General features: G+C 45.4%; 1 protein-coding gene across 6 annotated transcripts in view; it reads left to right on the plus strand.

Annotated features, from left to right (window-relative positions):
• Positions 1–19,246, plus strand: part of ITSN2 (intersectin 2) — a 225,262-nt gene that overhangs the window by 182,119 nt on the left and 23,897 nt on the right. For 5 of the 6 annotated variants that reach the window (XM_068280241.1, XM_068280245.1, XM_068280244.1 and 2 more), the window contains exons 29-34: positions 11,085–11,206; positions 13,224–13,330; positions 14,744–14,927; positions 17,014–17,112; positions 17,197–17,364; positions 18,493–18,705. In XM_068280241.1, coding sequence (XP_068136342.1) covers positions 11,085–11,206; positions 13,224–13,330; positions 14,744–14,927; positions 17,014–17,112; positions 17,197–17,364; positions 18,493–18,705 — 893 coding nt within the window. The remainder of the gene's footprint in view (positions 1–11,084; positions 11,207–13,223; positions 13,331–14,743; positions 14,928–17,013; positions 17,113–17,196; positions 17,365–18,492; positions 18,706–19,246) is intronic. The other variant, XM_068280247.1, reaches the window with a different exon arrangement.

The raw sequence follows: 19,246 nt of genomic DNA on the forward strand, positions 1-19,246 counted from the left end.
TTTCTGCTTGAATTTCTTTGCAGGATGTCAGAATACATCCAAACAGCAGCTCTGGGAGGCTAAACTGCCTCCAACTCTCATAGATCTTTTTTGCTTGAGGTTGCGCCAAAGGTTCTCATTAGGATTGAGGTCAGGGTAGGATGGGGGCCACACCATGAGTATCTATCCTTTTATCAATAGCAGCCAATGGCGCAAAGGTAATCTTTGCAGCATGAGATGGTACCATGGCATACATGAAGATGAAGGTTCTTATTTTTGTACCATGAAAGAAAGTGGTCAGTCAGAAACTTTACATACTTTTCAGAGGTCATTTTCACACGTTCAGGGACCCTAAAGGGGCCAAACAGCTCTCTTCCCATGATTCCAGCCCATAACATTACTCCGCCACCTCCTTGTTGACATTGCAGCCTTGTTGGGATGTTGTGGCTGTTAACCAACCACTACTCACCACACCATCCATCTGGACCATGAAGAGTTGCATGGCACATATTAGTAACCAAGACTGTTTTAAAATTGGTTGTCTTGTAGTTCTGGGCTCACTGCAGTTGTTTCTGCTTGTGAGCTTAGGTTAGCGATGGTTGAATAGAAGTTTTTTTGCACTGAAATCCTCTGGAGAATCCTGCACTTGAATTTTTCGGGACTCCAGAGGCAACATCAGGTTGAAGTATGAGTTTGCTGCTTTTTTTATGGCATTTTAGCAGTTGTTTTCTTAATCTGATGTATTTGTTTGGCAGAACCCTTCCTTATTTTACTTTTTTCTGCACAAACCTGTGTGTGCTCTGAGTCAGCCACAAATCTTTTAACAGTATGATGATCATGCTTAACCTGCTGGGCGGTCTGGACGAGCTCAGCTCGTCCAGTACCGCCGGAGCCTGCCGCTCAGGCCCTGCTGGGCCGATTTGGCTCAAGTAAAAAGCAGCACACGCAGCCGGCACTTTGCCAGCCGCGTGTGCTGCCTGATCGCCGCCGCTCTGCGACGATCCGCCGCGAGCAGCGGCGAAAGAGGGTCCCCCCAGCCGCCTGAGCCCAGCGTAGCCGGAACAAAAAGTTCCGGCCAGCGCTAAGAGCTGGATCGGAGGCGGCTGACGTCAGGACGTCGGCTGACGTCCATGACGTCACTCCGCTCGTCGCTATGGCGACGAGGGAAGCAAAACAAGGAAGGCCGCTCATTGCGGCCTTCCTTGTTTATTCTGGGCGCCGGAGGCGATCGGAAGAACGCCTCCGGAGCGCCCTCTAGTGGGCTTTCATGCAGCCAACTTTCAGTTGGCTGCATGAAATAGTTTTTTTTTTATTAAAAAAAAACCCTCCCGCAGCCTCCCTGGCGATCTTATCAGAACGCCAGGCAGGTTAAAGTGAACCAGAGCTGTCAGTATAGTAAGATTTCGATACCTGCCTGGGGCTTCCTCCAGTCCCATAAGCACATGTGAGTATTTTGCCATCCTCCCGTGGTCTTCTGTTCAGCTGCAATCAGACCCGGTAACAGGCTCAGTCGTGTCAGTTGGAGCCTTCTGCGCATGCACAGACCTCCCGAGCATGCGCAGAAGACCTTGATTGATGCGACTGAACCAGTTACCGGGGCTGTTTGCGGCTTAACAGCAGACCGCAGGAGGACGGCGAGGGACTCACACGTGCTTAATAGGGCTGGAGGAAGCCCCGGGTAAGTATCGAATCTTACTATGCTGACAACTCTGGTACACTTCAAGTTTTGGTGAAATATAAAGGTTTTCATACCTTGTCCAAGGCATTCAACTATTTTACTGTTTTTGGCAGCAGAGAGATTGATTTCGGTGTTCAAAAGAGCCCTGAGACACAATACCATCCATGAGTTTAATTGGAAAACAAAATATTTAATCTTTGACACTTAAATACAATCCTATGTACCGTATATTCCGGCGTATAAGACGACTGGACGTATAAGACGACCCCCCAACTTTTCCAGTTGAAATATAGAGTTTGGGATATACTCGCCGTATAAGACTACCCCTCTTCCAACGCACACCAAATTAAAATTAAAAAATCATGTACTGGTGCTCTGTATGAACAGATACTGGTGCTGTACTGTATGTGTTACCCAGTACATAATAGTATATAGTCAATTGACTTGTTGCATTGGTCAACTCTGGTCAGCTCTCCTTGTCTACCTGTTTATCAGAGCGGTATGGAAGAACAGATTGCGCTCCCTCAGCAGGGAGATCTGAGAGGCAGTAACAGGATAGGGCGTATCACCCCGCATCAATGACACCCGGCATATAAGACGACCCCCAACTTTTCAGAAGATGTTCAAGGGTTAAAAAGTAGTCTTATATGCAGGAATATACAGTAATAAAACTCTACCTTTCCCTGCGTCATCCTCCTGTCCCTGTGTCCCGTGTGTTTTGGCTACGGCGCATGTGTAGCCGTTGGGACAGGAGGGGGACGGGGCCAGGAGGTGCGGGCAGGTGCGCACGTGGCGAGCGGACATGCGGCTGTGAGAGAGACCTAGAGCCGTTAGGTCTACTAGTTTGCATAATAATTTAGAATGTAGTGTAGTGGTTTAGCAAGCGTGATGCTGGGGATTGCACGTTGGGGCGGGGATTCTTTTCTAGTATATGCAGTTGGCTCAACACCTTACCAAAAGTGTTGAGAAAGGACAACGTATTTGAGACATCACAAGCAACTAGACTTACTTTTAAGGCTCTGTGCACACTATGTACGTTGAGTTCCATTGCGATGTACTATATCATTGCATCCCAACACGCTGCAATGATATTGCTTTGGGGCTTTCACTGTGGTGTGGTGGGTTCTGTCAGAACAATGCACTGCATGCTGCATGTTTACAGTGCAGTGAAGCATACTTTTAATGTTACCTTGTGCTTCACTGGTTTTGTCGCATCACAGTACAACCTTTCAGTGCAACTTTTCGATTCTCCCACAATGCATTCAACTGTATCTCTTGAAGGACCACTGTCATAAAAATGTAAAAAATTTAAAATACATTCGTATGCATTAAAAGTACATTTCTCCCACATTAAAATTAAAGGGATCCTGAGTTCTGAATAAAAATGTAATTTGGACTTACCAGGGACTTCCTCCAGCCCCCATAGCCCAGCGAGGTCCCCCGGCAGCATCCTGGTCTTTTCTGTGGTCTTGGCTCCGGTAATCCGGTGGCTTCGGCTGCTGTGGTCACCCTGCCGGCCAGTTTAAGACTCCTCTAAGACTGAACCGCGCATGCACAGGACTCTTATGCTGATGTTGTCGTCACTTACAGTAGGTAATAAAAATCTGACGCAGGTTTTGGACTAGTCTATCTCCTCATGAGGGATTCTCAAGCTCTTTATTATTCTGTATAAAAGCACTTCCTGGAAAGGATGTAAAGAAGGATGGCAGCCTCCCTTCTTGATGGCACACTATTTTGTCACTTGGACTGAGCAACTGCCGTTGAGTAAGTGCTATTGAAAATCTAGGAAAAAATAAACAAAGAATACCCCATGAGGAGACGGACTACTCCAAAACCAGTCAGATCTGTCAGATTTTTACAACCTGCTGTTAAGGTGGCTACACATGATACCATTTTTAAGATTTTTTTTTTTTTCAATTTGATAATTATGATTCATTCTTCCAATTGATTGTAACTTTTTCCTGAATTATGAAAGAAAATGAATGAACCCTCAGAAAAAAACTGACTGAGGCCCAGTGCACGTGGCAGTGATTGACCACGTGGCGGTGATTGACAGCGCTGCTCGCGCAGGAGCAGTACAGGCCAACCTGGAGGTCGGCCTGACATCATCGCCGGGGACCGGGAGGGAGCTGCGGCGAACGGCTGCGTGCAGAGCTGCGGTGAGGGACATGCAGGGAGCTTGGGGCTGGAGGAAGCCCCGGGTAAGTAGCGCTTATTTTCTTAATTTAGGCTGATAACTCCTTTAAGGTGTCTGCCTCTGACACAGGAGACCAGGGTTTGAATCCCTGCTCTGCTGTTCAGTAAGCCAGCACCTATTCAGTAGGAGACCTTGGGCAAGACTCCCTAACACTGCTTCTGTGTATAGAGCGCGCCCTAGTGGCTGCAGATTTGGCGCTTTGAGTCTGGGAGGAGAAAAGCGCAATATAAATATTCTGTGTTTGTTTGTTTGTTTGTTGAAGCAAACCTATAAGGTTTGCTACAATGGAGTTGGAATACTTGGGAGGGGGAAAGGCTTTGAATCCTAGTGAGGCTTCCCCCAACCTTCTCAGCCAAGCTGACCAAGCGATAAGATGCCTGAACGGTGGCCGTAACACGGACCCAATCTAGTTTCTGCTACTGCACAGGTGCAAGCTGTCGACAAGCACATTTTTGTGTGTGTGTGTGTGGGGGGGGGGGTCTCAGGGCGGGGCCATTGGAGGATATCAGGGGGAAGCCTCTGCAGGATCCACAGGATTCCCCCTCCCGAAGGTACCGTAAGTATCCCTTAGGCGGCCACTTTTTCCCTATAGTTACTCTTTTACTTAAAGAGACTCCGTAACAAAAATTGCATCCTGTTTTTTATCATCCTACAAGTTCCAAAAGCTATTCTAATGTGTTCTGGCTTACTGCAGCACGTTCTACTATCACCATCTCTGTAATAAATCAACTTATCTCTCTCTTGTCAGACTTGTCAGCCTGTGTCTGGAAGGCTGCCAAGTTCTTCAGTGTTGTGGTTCTGTGATGCATCTCCCCCCTCCCGGCCCCTCTCTGCACACTGTCTGTGTGTTATTTAGATTAGTGCAGCTTCTCTCTTCTCTATTATCTTTTACAAGCTGGATAAATCCTCCTCTGAGCTGGCTGGGCTTTCACATACTGAAGAATTACAGACAAGGGCAAAGCTGTTTGCAGGAAGAAACAGCCTGACACTTCAGTGGAAGATAGCTGCAAGGGGAAAAAACACACAAATGATCTCTTGAGATTCAAAAGGAAGGGTGTATACAGCCTGCTTGTGTATGGATGTATTTTCTATGTGTGGACATACTGTACATCAATCTACTTCCTGTTTTGGTGGCCATTTTGTTTGTTTATAAACAAACTTTTTAAAACTGTTTTTAACCACTTTTAATGCGGCGAGGAGCTGCGAAATTGTGACAGAGGGTAATAGGAGATGTCCCCTAACGCACTGGTATGTTTACTTTTGTGCGATTTTAACAATACAGATTCTCTTTAAAGTGTATTTTATACTGCATATTTTTGTATATTTTATACAAAATAATTTATATGTATATTTTATACATATGCATATTTTAAATTATAGTTTTTCACAATAGTGGCCCTTTAGCCTGATTGCAAAACTATACATAATTACAGCTCGTATTATATAGAACCCTGTAGTTTTCTGACATCGTTAGGCAGCAGCCAATGAGAATCTAGCTTTCACCCCCCGTCCGCCTTCCCCAGCACTGCATAGAGAATGAAAGCACCTGATTGGCTTTTTAGTGCAGCACCTACTCTTTTTATCCATTGTAGCCATAGTTCCCAACTGTCCCTCTTTTGGACTCTGTCCCTCTGTTCCTTCTTCATCTCTCCCTCTTTCAGGACTGATGTACAAATATATGTTAACATATGTATCTTTCTTCTGAAAGATGTGTTTAATTGACTCTAAACTTTATTCCCATCCTTTTAAATTAAGGCAATTTTTAATTTTCAATGTTAATATGAAGCATAATAGACCAGGATAGAAAGGACCAGCATGATTTGAATTATTAAACATATTTTTCTTATGAAATCCTTATGGAATGTGTGTCTAGGGTGTGACTAGGGGTGTGCCTTAAAGGACAACTGAGGTGACATGAGATACACATATGTATGCATAGTTCCAAGCACACTAATAACTAGGCTGTGCTTCTTTTTTTCTTTCTATGCCTGAAAGAGTTAAAAAAATCAGGTATGCAAGTGAGAGTTTCTGTCCAGATCAGGACCGGGTCAGACTAGGTCAGACTATAACATTACCCTCACTGATAAGTAATTACAGCCATAAAACACTTTCTTGTCAGTAAATGGCTTTTGTGAGCAGGAAAGAGATAAAAAAGGGTCAATAATTTATAGATTTGAGCTCTAGCATACTTCAATGAAGGTGTCATTGAGCAGAGACAATGAAACATTAAAAACTTTAAAACTAGATTTAAATATAAAATGAAACTGTGGGGTATCTAAAAAAAAGTCATTTTTTAGGAGGAGGATAGATGCATTATTGTTTCTCATCAGTTTATTTCCACCTCGGATGACCTTTAAGTGTCCCTCTTTCTTATCTCAAAAGGTTGGGAGATATGATTGTAGCCCTGCGTGAGGTTTTCATACCTTTTGGCACATGTCCTCAGCAGGGTGATGTCAGCATTGAGGAAATGCTTACAGTAGACATTATGGGTGTGGTATTGTTTACAAAGCGCACATATAAAATGGCCATGCAGACAGATCTTTCAGTAGCTCGCCTTGTAAATTCCTGATGGTGGCATCAACATTCTTATCATTGTTTTGTTAGAAGGTTTCAATGAGATTGTCTGTGTAAACGTTCATATAAGATGCCTGTCACATGCCGAGACTGATTTCAGTGTATTTCATGATACTTGGCTGTAGATATACGCTGGCTGAGCCTGGGGCGGTACAGCATTCTGTGAGTCATTCATGTCTATATTTCCAGAACCACGTGTAGGTTTGGGCCTACACGTCCTGCTGGAAGTGTCCTGCTGGAACACTTTGGCCTCAATTCACTAAGCTTTATCAAAAACTTTATCAAACGTTTGATAAAGTGTTTGATAAAGCTCTGTGAATTGAGGCCAAAGTGGCCGTAGTGCAGGTTTGAATCATGCTTTTGGATCCCCCACTCCTAGAGCACTCGCCATCCATAACTGAAGTAATCCCTGCTTCTGGTTTGTTATCCCTATGTACCGCTGTTTATTCTGTCATTAGTAGTCTTCAGTAAACATACATTCTGGGAAGTTCTCTGTCTTAAGCTGGCCACTAACGATACAATCTTTTTCATCAAATCTTACCATTTCTATGTAATATAAGGTAACTGCCTAAATTATCCATTTAGCATATTCACTCAGTTTACCCTTATGCTTACATATATTTGATAAAGTTGGATGAAAAAGATTGCATCGTTAGTGGCCACCTTAAAAGGAACCTGAACTGAGTAAAATTATTTAAAATAAACACATGATGTAGCTGCAAATGAATATTACATACATCACCGTCAGTTCCTCTCAGAAGCTCACCATTTTCTTCTTACAGTGATCCGAGTGCGCGCTGTGTGCAGCAGATCATTAGGGGAACTGTAGCAGCGAGTGGAGGGGGCTGAATTATGGACGGACAGAGGGGAGGAAGAACTGCCACTTCCTTCCCGCCAGGGCCGGTGCTTGCATTAAGGCAAGGGGGGGTAATTGCCCCAGGGCCCTGAGCACTGCTGGGGCCCCCAGCCTGCACCTGCCTTAACACTGCTTGCGCCACCACCACCCACGCTGCCAGAACCCCTGACCTTCTGCCTAATTGATCCGCGCTAACAAATATATCCGCAAGCGGGGCCCCAGCACGACAGCAGCATTTGTAGTTTACCTGTCCTGGCTGCTGTGCTGGATCTGCTTGCCCATATTCATTCCACTTCCTGTGTCACATGATATGTGTAACCATCGGTCACACAGGATGTGGAATGAAGACGTGCAAGTGGCTCCAGCACAGCAGCTGGGACAAGTAAACTACAAATGCTGCTGTTGTGCTGGGGCCCTGCTTGCGGATATATTAGTTAGTGCGGATCAGGTTGGAGGGAGGTCGGGGTTCTGGAAGTGGGGGGTTTGGCATCTGGGTATTGACATTTTTCTGGGGGATAAGGTCCCCGGATTACCTTTGCCCCGGGGCCCCGTCGGGTGTTAAATCAGCCCTGCTTCCCACCCATATTCGACGTTCTGCTCAGTCGAAGGTTACGACTGAGCAGAACAGGGGCTACAGGGGGCGCTGAAGGGTGGAGGATGGTGCTGTGTGCCAGTCACACGGCACCAGTAACCAAAACCGTATTAACATTATCGGGTTCAGGAGTACTTTAAGGGCTCAGACACACTATAAGAGCTGTTCTGAGTGCTTTTTGGCCTCCAGAGCTTTCTGAAAACTTTTTTTTTTTTCTTTTTTAAATGCTCCAATTGACTTAAATTAAAATCGCAGTAAAATTGTGTAATTTTACTGTGATGGCGCTTTTACCGTGATTTTAAAGTAAGTCAATGGGAGCAGTTTTTAAAAATCTCTCAGAAAGCTCTGAAGGCCAAAAAGCGCTCAGAAAAGTGTGTCTGAGCGCTAGAGACTGACTTTAGGCAACCCTTATTTGTTCATTTTGGACAGAGTGGGGAAAGGTTTGAACGAAGCAGGGTTTGGCAAATCTACCAGGTACTATATAGACCACAATATACGTTTGCTTAGGGACCATGATTTTTAATGGAAAAAGGAGAGTGGTCAGTTTACGTACAATCATTAAAGTTAATGGGAATTTAAAAAAAAATGAACCAGATACTTGAGAGGGAAGGCTTTGGGTCCTATAGAGCCGTCCGGATCCTCTCACAATGCCCTCGTTGCAGTGTCGGCAACCCCGTTTGAATCCCCCACCAGAGGAGGCTTCAAAAGTCTTAGGGAGCCGAGTGCTCTTGTAGACAGGCGGCTCTGTACTGCGCCTGCGTAAGTGCGAGAGAGAGCGTGCTTGCGCATGTCCAGTACAGAGCCACCTGTCTTCGGGAGCACTCGGGTTCCCAAAGACTTCCGAAGCCTCTTTTGGCGGCAGAATGCAGAATTTGACCAACTTGGTCGAATACTGCTACCGAGGGAACCAACTCTGGAACGAAGGATCAATGGAGAGGAAAAAGGCTCTATAGCTCTATAGGACCCAGAGCCTTCCCTCTCCTTAGGTAAATATCTGGTTTATTTTTCTTTTTTAAGCGGTTCCCATTCACTCTAACCCTCTGCACTCATGACACTGACATCAAGCTGGAACACTAGGAGCATTAAAAACAAGTAGGTTGCAAGACTATGCAGTTGAAGAAAGGGAACATTAGCTTCCAAAATGGATTATATGCGATAGCACTACACCAGCAATGAGGTTTTCCCTTTGAACTTGACAGTGCCTCAGTGGAAATCCCAGGATATGAGCAAGAAATGTTTGCTTGCTTGCTTGCTGACTGGTGCAGGTAGAGTAGGGACCCTTACCATAACAGGGAAACCTCATTGCTGGTGTAAGGGTCTAGTACACAATGCTATTGCATGCAATCCATTTTGGAAACGAATGTTCCCTTTCTTAAAGAGAACCTGTACTGAGTAAAATTATTTAAAATAAACACATGAGGTAACTTCAAATGAACATTACGTAGTTACCTTGCCATCAGTTCCTCTCAGAAGCTCACCATTTTCTTCTTACGGTGATCCATTCCAGTTCTGACAACATTTTGTCAGAACTGAAATATCTCAGTTGCTGTCAGTTATATATCAGTTGCTGTCAGTTACAGCTGAGAGGAGAACTGATGTGTCCATGTTTCCCTATGGCTCAAGTGGGCAATGTTACAGTTTGTTGTGTTACAATGTTACACTGTGTGTTGACCAGAAAGCTGTTATGGGGTAATGGCTATTTTCAAAATGGAGGACGGAGAATTCCATTGATCACAGTGGACAAACAGGACGCAGGAGAGGAAAAATAGATTGAAGAGTAGACTACACAGGAGGTAAGTATGACTTGTGTATGTTTATTTTGACTTTTAATTTTCAGTTCAGGTTTTCTTTAAACCGCATAATCTTGCAGTTGCAACCTAGTTGATTTTAATGCTTCTACTGTTCCAGCTTGATGTGAGTGTTTTGAGTGCAGAGAGTTTTTTGTACCTAATGATACTGGCATGTAACTAGACAGTGGCTCTATTTCAGGCAGAGCTCCACTTTAAACTACCAGAAGAAACTTTCGCTGTTCTCTTTAGATGTGAAATGTTTTACTTTCTTGATGGGTTTTCTGCTTTCTTCTTTGTTGTGGAACCAACATGCGCTGACAGATTAATTGTCCCCCTTCAGACTAAAAATAAGTCTTTAATTATCAGGCAGCTGCTGCAGAGCATTCCTGAATGTCACTTCACGGGGACTCTGGAAACTTTCATGGCTGTATAATTCTGACTAATTACTCTTGTGCTGTGCAGAGCGCTATGAGGCGGACCAGACAGCAGAGGTTATGTAACAACTTTCATCATAGATGACTAATGCCCATGTTGTGTACCACAGCAGGTGTCTGCTGATAACGTGCTGATGATAAATCTTCCTATATGCAATCACAAGCTTGGAATATGATACGACACCGGTCAGCCACAACAGTAGAAGCAGTGATTGACTAGATAACTGTGTCATCTTCACTATGGCAGGGCTTGTGGTGTGTGTCCAGCATGTGCACCAATAGTTGTCCAAAGAAGGCCAACCTGTGAACTGGTGAGAGGGTCATGGGTGCCCAAGGCTCATTGATGCATGTGGTGAACGTAGACCAGCCGGTCTGATTGGAGGTTATAAAAGCAAAATGACTTAAAGAGGAACTTTAACCCAGGATGAACTTCATCCCAATCAGTAGCAGATACTCCTTCTCATGTGAAATGTTTACCTTTTCTTGAATAGATCTGTGGCATTGGCATGGCTAATATTGTGATGAAACCCCACAGAGTGATTTCCAGACCATGAATGTTTCCTGTCTGTGAACCTTGTTGCATTGTGGGAAATAATGGCTGTTTCCAATTGCCAAGCAAGCCTCTGCGCAAAGACCTTTCAGAAACTAACATTCCTCAGAGATCACCTTTCAGAATTAAAGTTGTAGCCACCTGTGATAAATTTCAGAATGTAGATCAGGGAAAGGAAAGATTTTATAATGAGCAAACACTGAGCAAATAATTTATATTTGAGCATTGTCAAAATAAAAAATAAGCAATTTTATTCATAACCGTTGCTAAAAAATGATGAGAGTTGATGAGTGTCCAACAGTTTGCAAAAGGGAGTTCTGAGAAAAAGAATGAGAAGTGGCTAGAGACTTATAGATAAGTAGTAGTATTGGTTTACGAGCACAGGTTTTCTTTAAAGATATTAAACAGCTTGGGCCACTTTTCTTCTTCTGCAGGGTGTGCGGACCTCCAGTCACTGGATACCATGCAGCCAATGGAGAGGAAGAGGCAGGGCTATATCCATGAGCTGATCCAGACTGAGGAGCGGTATATGGATGACCTTCAGCTTGTCATTGAGGTGAGTGGTGAGCACCCAAAGCCATCCTGAGACACAACACCTGAGGCATCCCGGAAATACATCCCCTCAGCTCCTCATACAAAGGACACCAATTCACCTTGTAAAGACAACACTTGAGGCATCCCTGACATGCATCCTCTCAGCTCTGCATACAAAGGCCTCCATTCTTGTAAACACAACACCTGAGGCATCCCTGACATACATTGCTTCAGCTCCTCATACAATGGCCACCATTTTACCTTGTAACACAACCCCTGAAGCAGCCCTGACATACAGCCGCTCAGCTCCTCATACAAAGGCCACCATTTTACTTTCTAAACACACCACATGAGGCAGCCCTGACATACATCCCTTCAGCTCCTCATACAAAGGCCACCATTTTACCTTGTACACACAACACCTGAGGCATCCCTGACATACATCCCCTCAGCTCCTCATACAAAGGCCACCAGTTTATCTTGTAAACACCGTACCTGAGGCAGCCCTGACATCCCCTCAGCTCCTCATACAAAGGCCACCATTTTACCTTGTACACACAACACCTTAGGCATCCCTGACATACATCCCCTCAGCTCCCCATACAAAGGACACCATTTTACCTTGTACACACAACACCTTAGGCATCCCTGACATATATCCCCTCAGCTCCTCCTACAAAGGCCATCATTTTATCTTGTAAACACAGCACCTGAGGCAGCCCTGACATACATCCCCTCAGTTCCTCCTACAAAGGCCACCATTTTACCTTGTGCACACAACACCTGAGGCATCCCTGACATACATCCCCTCAGCTCCCTATACAAAGGCCACCATTTTACCTTGTACACACAACACCTGAGGCATCCCTGACATACATCCCCTCAGCTCCCTATACAAAGGCCACCATTTTACCTTGTACACACAACACCTTAGGCATCCCTGACATACATCCCCTCAGCTCCCCATACAAAGGCCACCATTTTACCTTGTACACACAACACCTTAGGCATCCCTGACATATATCCCCTCAGCTCCTCCTACAAAGGCCATCATTTTATCTTGTAAACACAGCACCTGAGGCAGCCCTGACATACATCCCCTCAGTTCCTCCTACAAAGGCCACCATTTTACCTTGTAAACACAACACCAGAGGCATCCCTGACATACAACCCCTCAGCTCCCCATACATAGGACACAATTTTATTTTGTAAACACAACACCTGAGGCATCCCTGACATACATCCTCTCAGCTCCTCATAGAAAGGCCACCATTCTTGTAAACACACCACCTGAGGCAGCCCTGACATACAGCCGCTCAGCTCCTCATACAAAGGCCACCATTCTTGTAAACACAACACCTAAGGCAGCCCTGACATACAGCCGCGCTCAGCTCCTCATACAAAGGCCACCATTCTTGTAAACAAAACACCTGAGGCAGCTCCTCATACAGAGGCCACCATTTTACCTTATAAACACACCACCTGAGGCATCCCTGACATAGTACATCCTGGAATAGTATGGCTGTCCCTGCTGCTTCAAAACACATGCCTAGCATGTGATAGAGACTCTCCACTGTGAGCCCCTATCAAGGTGAGCGTTGTGATTTGTTCAGCATTCTAGAGTGCTGCAGATAACGTTCCATTACTAGATAGATGTAAGAGAACATAAAAGAAAAAAATAGAAGGAAGAAAAGAAGAAAAATTGTGTAATGTCCATGAGCAGTACTGTAGGTGACTCTGCAGAGCAGGATCATCCACCAGGCAACCTAGGCAGGTGCTTGGGGCCTAGCAGGTGTCAAGGGGCCCACCTGCCACCTTCTTTTGCTTCTCTCCACTTCAGCTTACCAAAAGGACCACAAGTGGGGGCCCAAATCTACTACCTTGCCTAGAGCTCCATTATATCTTAACCCATCTCTGACTCTCTGTATATCTCAGGTGCACACTGCAGTTATCATACAATCGGTGTGAACCCATCTGCTGTCTATAGGAAAACGATATGACGAGCGTATGTCTCATTCACTGCCATTTCTGAATTTCAGGTGTTCCAGAAACCCATGGCGGAGTCGGGGTTCCTAAATGAAGCAGAAATGGGATTGATATTTGTCAACTGGAAGGAGCTGATTATGTCCAACACAAAGCTAATGAAGTGAGTTTCATTCAGAGACCTATGTTGCTAGATTACGTTTTTTTATTCTACATCACTGGGGCTGGTTTGTGAAAACAGACGCACATAAAACTAAAGCAAAATATTGAATTGAGAAGCTTTGACTCAAGATATATGGTACCCAGTTAAAATAGACCCGAACTCTTGCACAGCACACAATGAAAGACTTTATTCCACATTTAGTTGCTGTAGAAATCCACTGCACTGTGTGTGTTTGTTTAACTACATCATAGTGTGCAAAGCTGTTCGCAGCAGCTGTGACTCAGCGCTCCAGGGCTCTGCCTCTACAGGAAAGACTGCAGCTTAACCCTTTCTGTGCTCTCTGGCAACGTAATCCAGGCTCAGGGAGCTTCATTGCCTTTGCTGATGACCAGAGATAAGCAGGCTTCTACTGCTCTCTGCAGTGAAAATAAACATTTTTACACATAGGGAACACTTGGGAATGCTTTCAAATGGTGTTTTATGTACATAACTAAGGCTAGGTTCACAGTGGGATGTTTATGGTCGCGCATTATAAATAAATATAACACACAACAGCACATACAATGAAAAACCTATGCGCCATTCACAGTGCACAAGTTGCATTGAGGTGTAATGTGCTGTTAGGTTTAACGCACTGCATGCGCACTTTAGCCTATCTATTGCAGACGTTACAATGTTTGCATATGCGCACTAATGCCTGGATCAGATGCCGAATTAAAACTATAATGAATACTCATCCATTACTTCCGTGGTTTTAATAGCGCATCCGCCATATGAGACTTGTTAATGTGTGTTGATGCAATAGGTTATGTGCGACTTTTGCATTGTGCCATTATCGTCGCACCACAGCGTAATGTCCCACTGTGAACTTAGCCTAAGAGTAGTTACTGAGGTTTTTTCCCCCTTTTAAAGTGTACCAGAGACTAATCGATGTAAAAGTTTTATACATACCACATAGATCTCTCCCATTAGTCTTCCTCCTCCTCCTCCCGGTACAAGCCTCAGAAGTTTGGCCAGTCTGCCCCCCCCCCCCCCCCCATCTAGCTCCCACGGCTGGGAGAGTTCTACGCCTGCGCAGTAGTGCTGTTACAGGAGCGCAGCAGGGTGCGTGCATTGCGCCCCGACTGGCCAAACCTACGGAGCTTCTACCGGGAGAAGGAGGAGGTGGAGGAAGATGGCGTGGGAGCGATCCGTGCAGAGGGGGCTGGAGGGAGCCCCAGGTATGTATAAAACTTTTCGATTAATTCGTCTTACACCACTGTATTTTTTTTATCCAAGTGTTGGCTTCCTATTCAACTCTTTTCCTGCTAAGTTTAAGCCAAGGCAATCACCATTCCCATGCAGCAGATGTAGAATATCAGCCTGTTTGTTGTAGTGAGATGTCACTATCTGTCCATGTTATCCTGTGTGCAGGGCGCTGCGAGTACGCAAGAAGACAGGGGGTGAGAAGATGCCAGTTCAGATGATTGGGGACATTCTGGCAACAGAACTGACCCACATGCAAGCTTATATCCGGTTCTGCAGCTGCCAGCTAAATGGTGCCGCTCTCCTGCAATTCAAGACTGATGATGAACCAGAATTCAAAGACTTTCTCAAGGTTGGTCTTTTATCTATTATTCCTCTAATAATCTGCTCTTGAATGATTACCAGTAGACATTTTTAAACTGAAACCTGGTGTTAGGACTGCATGCAAGGCAACCTTACGACTCGACACTGTCTCTTGTGCAAATCCAGACAATTATTACTGTATTTTTCTGCACGTAAGACGCACTCTTTCTCCCTAAAAAATGGGGAGAAAAAGTCTGTGTCTTATATGCCAGTCCCCAACTTAGGAACGCCTGCATATATGAACAGCTGACCCGCCGTGATGTCAGGTACTCCATGTATTCTCCATAAATATAAGTAGAGGCAGCATGGCTCACCTCATCCAGCAATGATCAGAGACCTCTCCTCTCCTTCACTGTTCCCCTAGTGCCAGCTTCTGCTGATGATGTGGCAGCAGAAGCTGGCACTAGGGGAGCCATGAGGGAGAGGGGAGGTCTCTGATTTCTGCTGGAGCCATGGAAGAGGTGAACCGCACTACCGCTACTTACATTTATGCACGCAGAGCAGAGGAGACAGAATTCCACACTGAGACAGGTTCTATTATTCTAGGAACATGTACACATAAATCAGTCTAAAATCTCCAGGGAGCGACAAACTGCACTATTCACACCATTGTAGAGCAAGATAGTTACAGCATGCAGCCAAACCACAATGGGTGCTGAAATATACACACAAGCAGGGAAAGCTGTGCACATCCTTTCAGAGGCCCAGGATTTAATTTGAAAAAGAGGGACTGAGGGGAGTGGTCAATTTACAAACAATCATTAACCCTCTGCACTCTAACACTCACAACAAGCTGGAACTAATGGAAGATATTTGCTTCCAAAATGGATTGCATGCAAAAACATTCTGTACTAAATGCTTTCACCAGCATTGAGGTTACTCTAAAAGTGGATATCCTGGTTTACTGCATCCTACTATATGTCAGTACAGTGCCTCAATTAACCTCCTTGGCGGTATGAAAAATACCGCCAGGAGGGAGCGCAGCAGTTTTTTTAAAAAAAATTTTTTTTTTTATCATGTAGCGAGCCGAGGGCTCGCTACATGATAGCCGCTGCTGAGCAGCATCCCCCCGCCCGCTTCGATCGCCTTCGGCGATCTCCGATCAGGAAATCCCGTTCATAGAACGGGATTTCCTGGAGGGCTTCCCCCGTCGCCATGGCGACGGGGCGGGATGACGTCACCGACGTCACTGACGTCGGGACGTCATTGGGAGTCCCGGGCCACCCCTCGGCGCTGCCTGGCACTGATTGGCCAGGCAGCGCTGGGGTCTGGAGGGGGGGGGGGGCCCGCGCCGCAGCAGATAGCGGCGATCGGGCAGGGGCCGGCGGCGATCAGAGTGCTGGCGCAGCTAGCAAAGTGCTAGCTGCGTCCAGCAAAGCAAAAATTATGAAAATCGGCCCAGCAGGGCCTGAGCGGCACCCTCCGGCGGCTTACCCCGTGTCACACACGGGGTTACCGCCAAGGAGGTTAATACACTTATCCTATATACTCGCATATAAGCCTCGTTTTTTGGCACAAAAAATGTGCTGAAAAGTTACCCTCTCGGCTAATATGTGAGTCAGTAAAAGAGAACAGATGGTGGAGCAGGTTTTGTTAATGGCAGAGGAGCGTAAGGATTGTGCACTTATGATCTTGCTCTTACCAGCTTGCGCCCTGCTGTGTATCTGCCCCCATCCTCCTACAACATGGTGTGTAGAGTGCTCTGCTCAAGACTACCTTTGTCCCCTGGCATGTGGCACAGAGCATCCAGCAATGTGTCAGTGGTGCAATGATCGGGGATTCTTCCTGTGTGGCAATTGCTGTGTCTCATGCCTGACGCCATATGGTGGTGTCTTAAGACACAGCTGTATGATCCTAGGGCACATCTGGCTGTGCCGAAGAGGGTTGACTTGTAATGGATGCACACCTGGCTACTGTGGAGAGTGCTAGAATGGGGGGGGGGAAGAGGTCTTATACACGAGTCAATCACTTGTTCCTGGTTTCTGAGGGAAAAGTTGGTACCTCAGCTTATATGCAGGTCGGCTTATATGCGGGTGTATATATAAGACTTAAGGGTTTTTTTACTTGCTTTTCAGAGACTGGCCACAGACCCTCGGTGTAAGGGCATGCCACTGTCTAGCTTCCTGCTGAAACCTATGCAGAGGATCACCCGATACCCACTTATCATAAAGAATGTAAGTAGTCAGCAGAGTTCTTATCATTCAGTCTTATTCCCAATGTGTGAAGCAGCCTCACAAAGATTCCTGTCTTTCTATCAGATTTTAGAGAACACGTCAGAATCCCACCCAGATCACGCCAATCTGAAATTCGCCCTGGAGCGGGCAGAGGAGCTGTGTTCACAGGTGAATGAAGGAGTGAGAGAGAAGGAGAACTCAGACCGGCTGGAGTGGATACAGTCTCATGTGCAGTGTGAAGGACTAACTGAGGTATGCAGGCCGTTACATTAATTTCATGGCACGTGCATATACACTGCTCGGTAGTCTGCTCTGTTCCATGGAACGGAGGGGAAGGGGGTGGCATGAGAGGTGCTCATTTCGCTGATCATTAACAGTATGATCAGTGAGGTCGGGAAACTGTACTCAGACATACCTCTACCAACCCTCTTGAAAGTGTTTAAACGTTTTTGTTTTTCTTATAACCCATTATTAGCTTCAATAGAGCTATCATCGTTTGATAAATGCACTGCTTTTGTTGGCAGTAAATCTTTGGAATGCTTTGATCTCTCTACTACTAGAAAATATAGAAACTGAAAGCAGAAGTCCACCGTTACTTTCTCACACTGCCTCCTAGTGACAAGTGGCCATAAATACACATTACAGCAGAGCTCATTAGGAGCAGGAAAATGTAACGAATAAGAACAAATTGTGCTAAAATAAAACTTGAAAGTCTTTAAATTGTTGAAAGGGTTAAAGGGAACCTGAAATTAGGTATATGGAGGCTACAGTATTTATTTCCTTTAAAACAATACCCAGGCTTGAAATCACTGCAGCCTATAGGCACACATGTCCTGGCACTCCAGACTTCATCCTCCATGAACCTACAAACCCCCGCTGAAACACACTGCAGGTGGTCTGGCTGACCCAGCTGTCACTTCTCCCTTACTTCCCTTGTCTGGTGTAGGTAGCTACAGGTGTCCCTTAGAATTAGGTAGCCAGAGATACCCTCAGTATTAAGTAGCTGCAGGTGCCCCCAACTGAAGGAGGATCTTGTCAACGGAATGCCAAGAGCTGGGTGAGTAATCTCACATTTACTCTCCGCTCAGGACTTGTACATAGGGAAGGAGGGAGGTGTAAGGGAGAGGTATGAGACGCCTTTTCATCATCAGGCGCCTGTAGGCACATGCCTATAGTGCCTTATGGTATATCTGGCTCTGACAATACCAGTTGCCTGGCAGTTCTGCTGATCCTCAGGCAAGTTTACCAGAGCAGAACTCAGAAAGCAGTAGTGGCCTGACGGAGGTTCTACAACTCCCCTCATTCTGTCATTATATATGGTCCTCCTTGTAGTCCTCCTTGCCATGTCCAGTCACATTGTGTTTTCTGTCCGCCTTTCAGCAGATCATTTTCAACTCCCTAACTAACTGTCTGGGGCCACGGAAGATCCTGCACAGTGGCAAAGTGTACAAGACCAAGAGCAACAAGGAACTCTATGGGTTCCTCTTCAATGACTTCCTGCTCCTCACCTACATGGTCAAGCAGTTTGTGTCGTCGGGGTCAGACAAGCTGTTCAGCCCCAAGAGCAACTCCCAGTACAAGATGTACAAAACGGTAAGCGGAACATTCTATTATTCTGCTCCTAGATTTGTGGCATCATTTCTGTTGTTCCAGGAGTATAGCCAATTGAAGAAAGGGCTTTTAGTTATTTTTTGTCAACATCAAATTTTGCAACGTTATTCATCATTTTTTATTTATTGAATACGAATCCGTGGTCACAGAATTTGGATAGGATCACTTTCCACATGATAATTCCATGTGGCCATACCAGAATCCTACATCCTCAGGCTGGAATATCTCAGAAAGTAGTTATGGCAAACTTTATATCTGCATTTAAAGAGGGCTTGGATGCTTTCCTTGCATTGAAGAGCATCCACGGCTATAATTGCTATGTAATTCCTGGGAGAGTTGATCCAGGGATTTATCTGACTGCCATCTGGAGGCGGGAAGGAATTTCTCCCTTTTAAGGCTAATTGCCCCAGGCTTTGTAAGGTTTTTCACCTTCCCCTGGATCAACTGGGATATGTGCAGGTTCAGGATGGGGTTTTGGTTGTTTTGTTTTTTTTTGTTCTGGTTGAACTTGGATGGATGTCAT

This window comes from Hyperolius riggenbachi, chromosome 4 (genome assembly GCF_040937935.1).
Source record: "Hyperolius riggenbachi isolate aHypRig1 chromosome 4, aHypRig1.pri, whole genome shotgun sequence".
NCBI classification, from domain to species: domain Eukaryota; kingdom Metazoa; phylum Chordata; class Amphibia; order Anura; family Hyperoliidae; genus Hyperolius; species Hyperolius riggenbachi.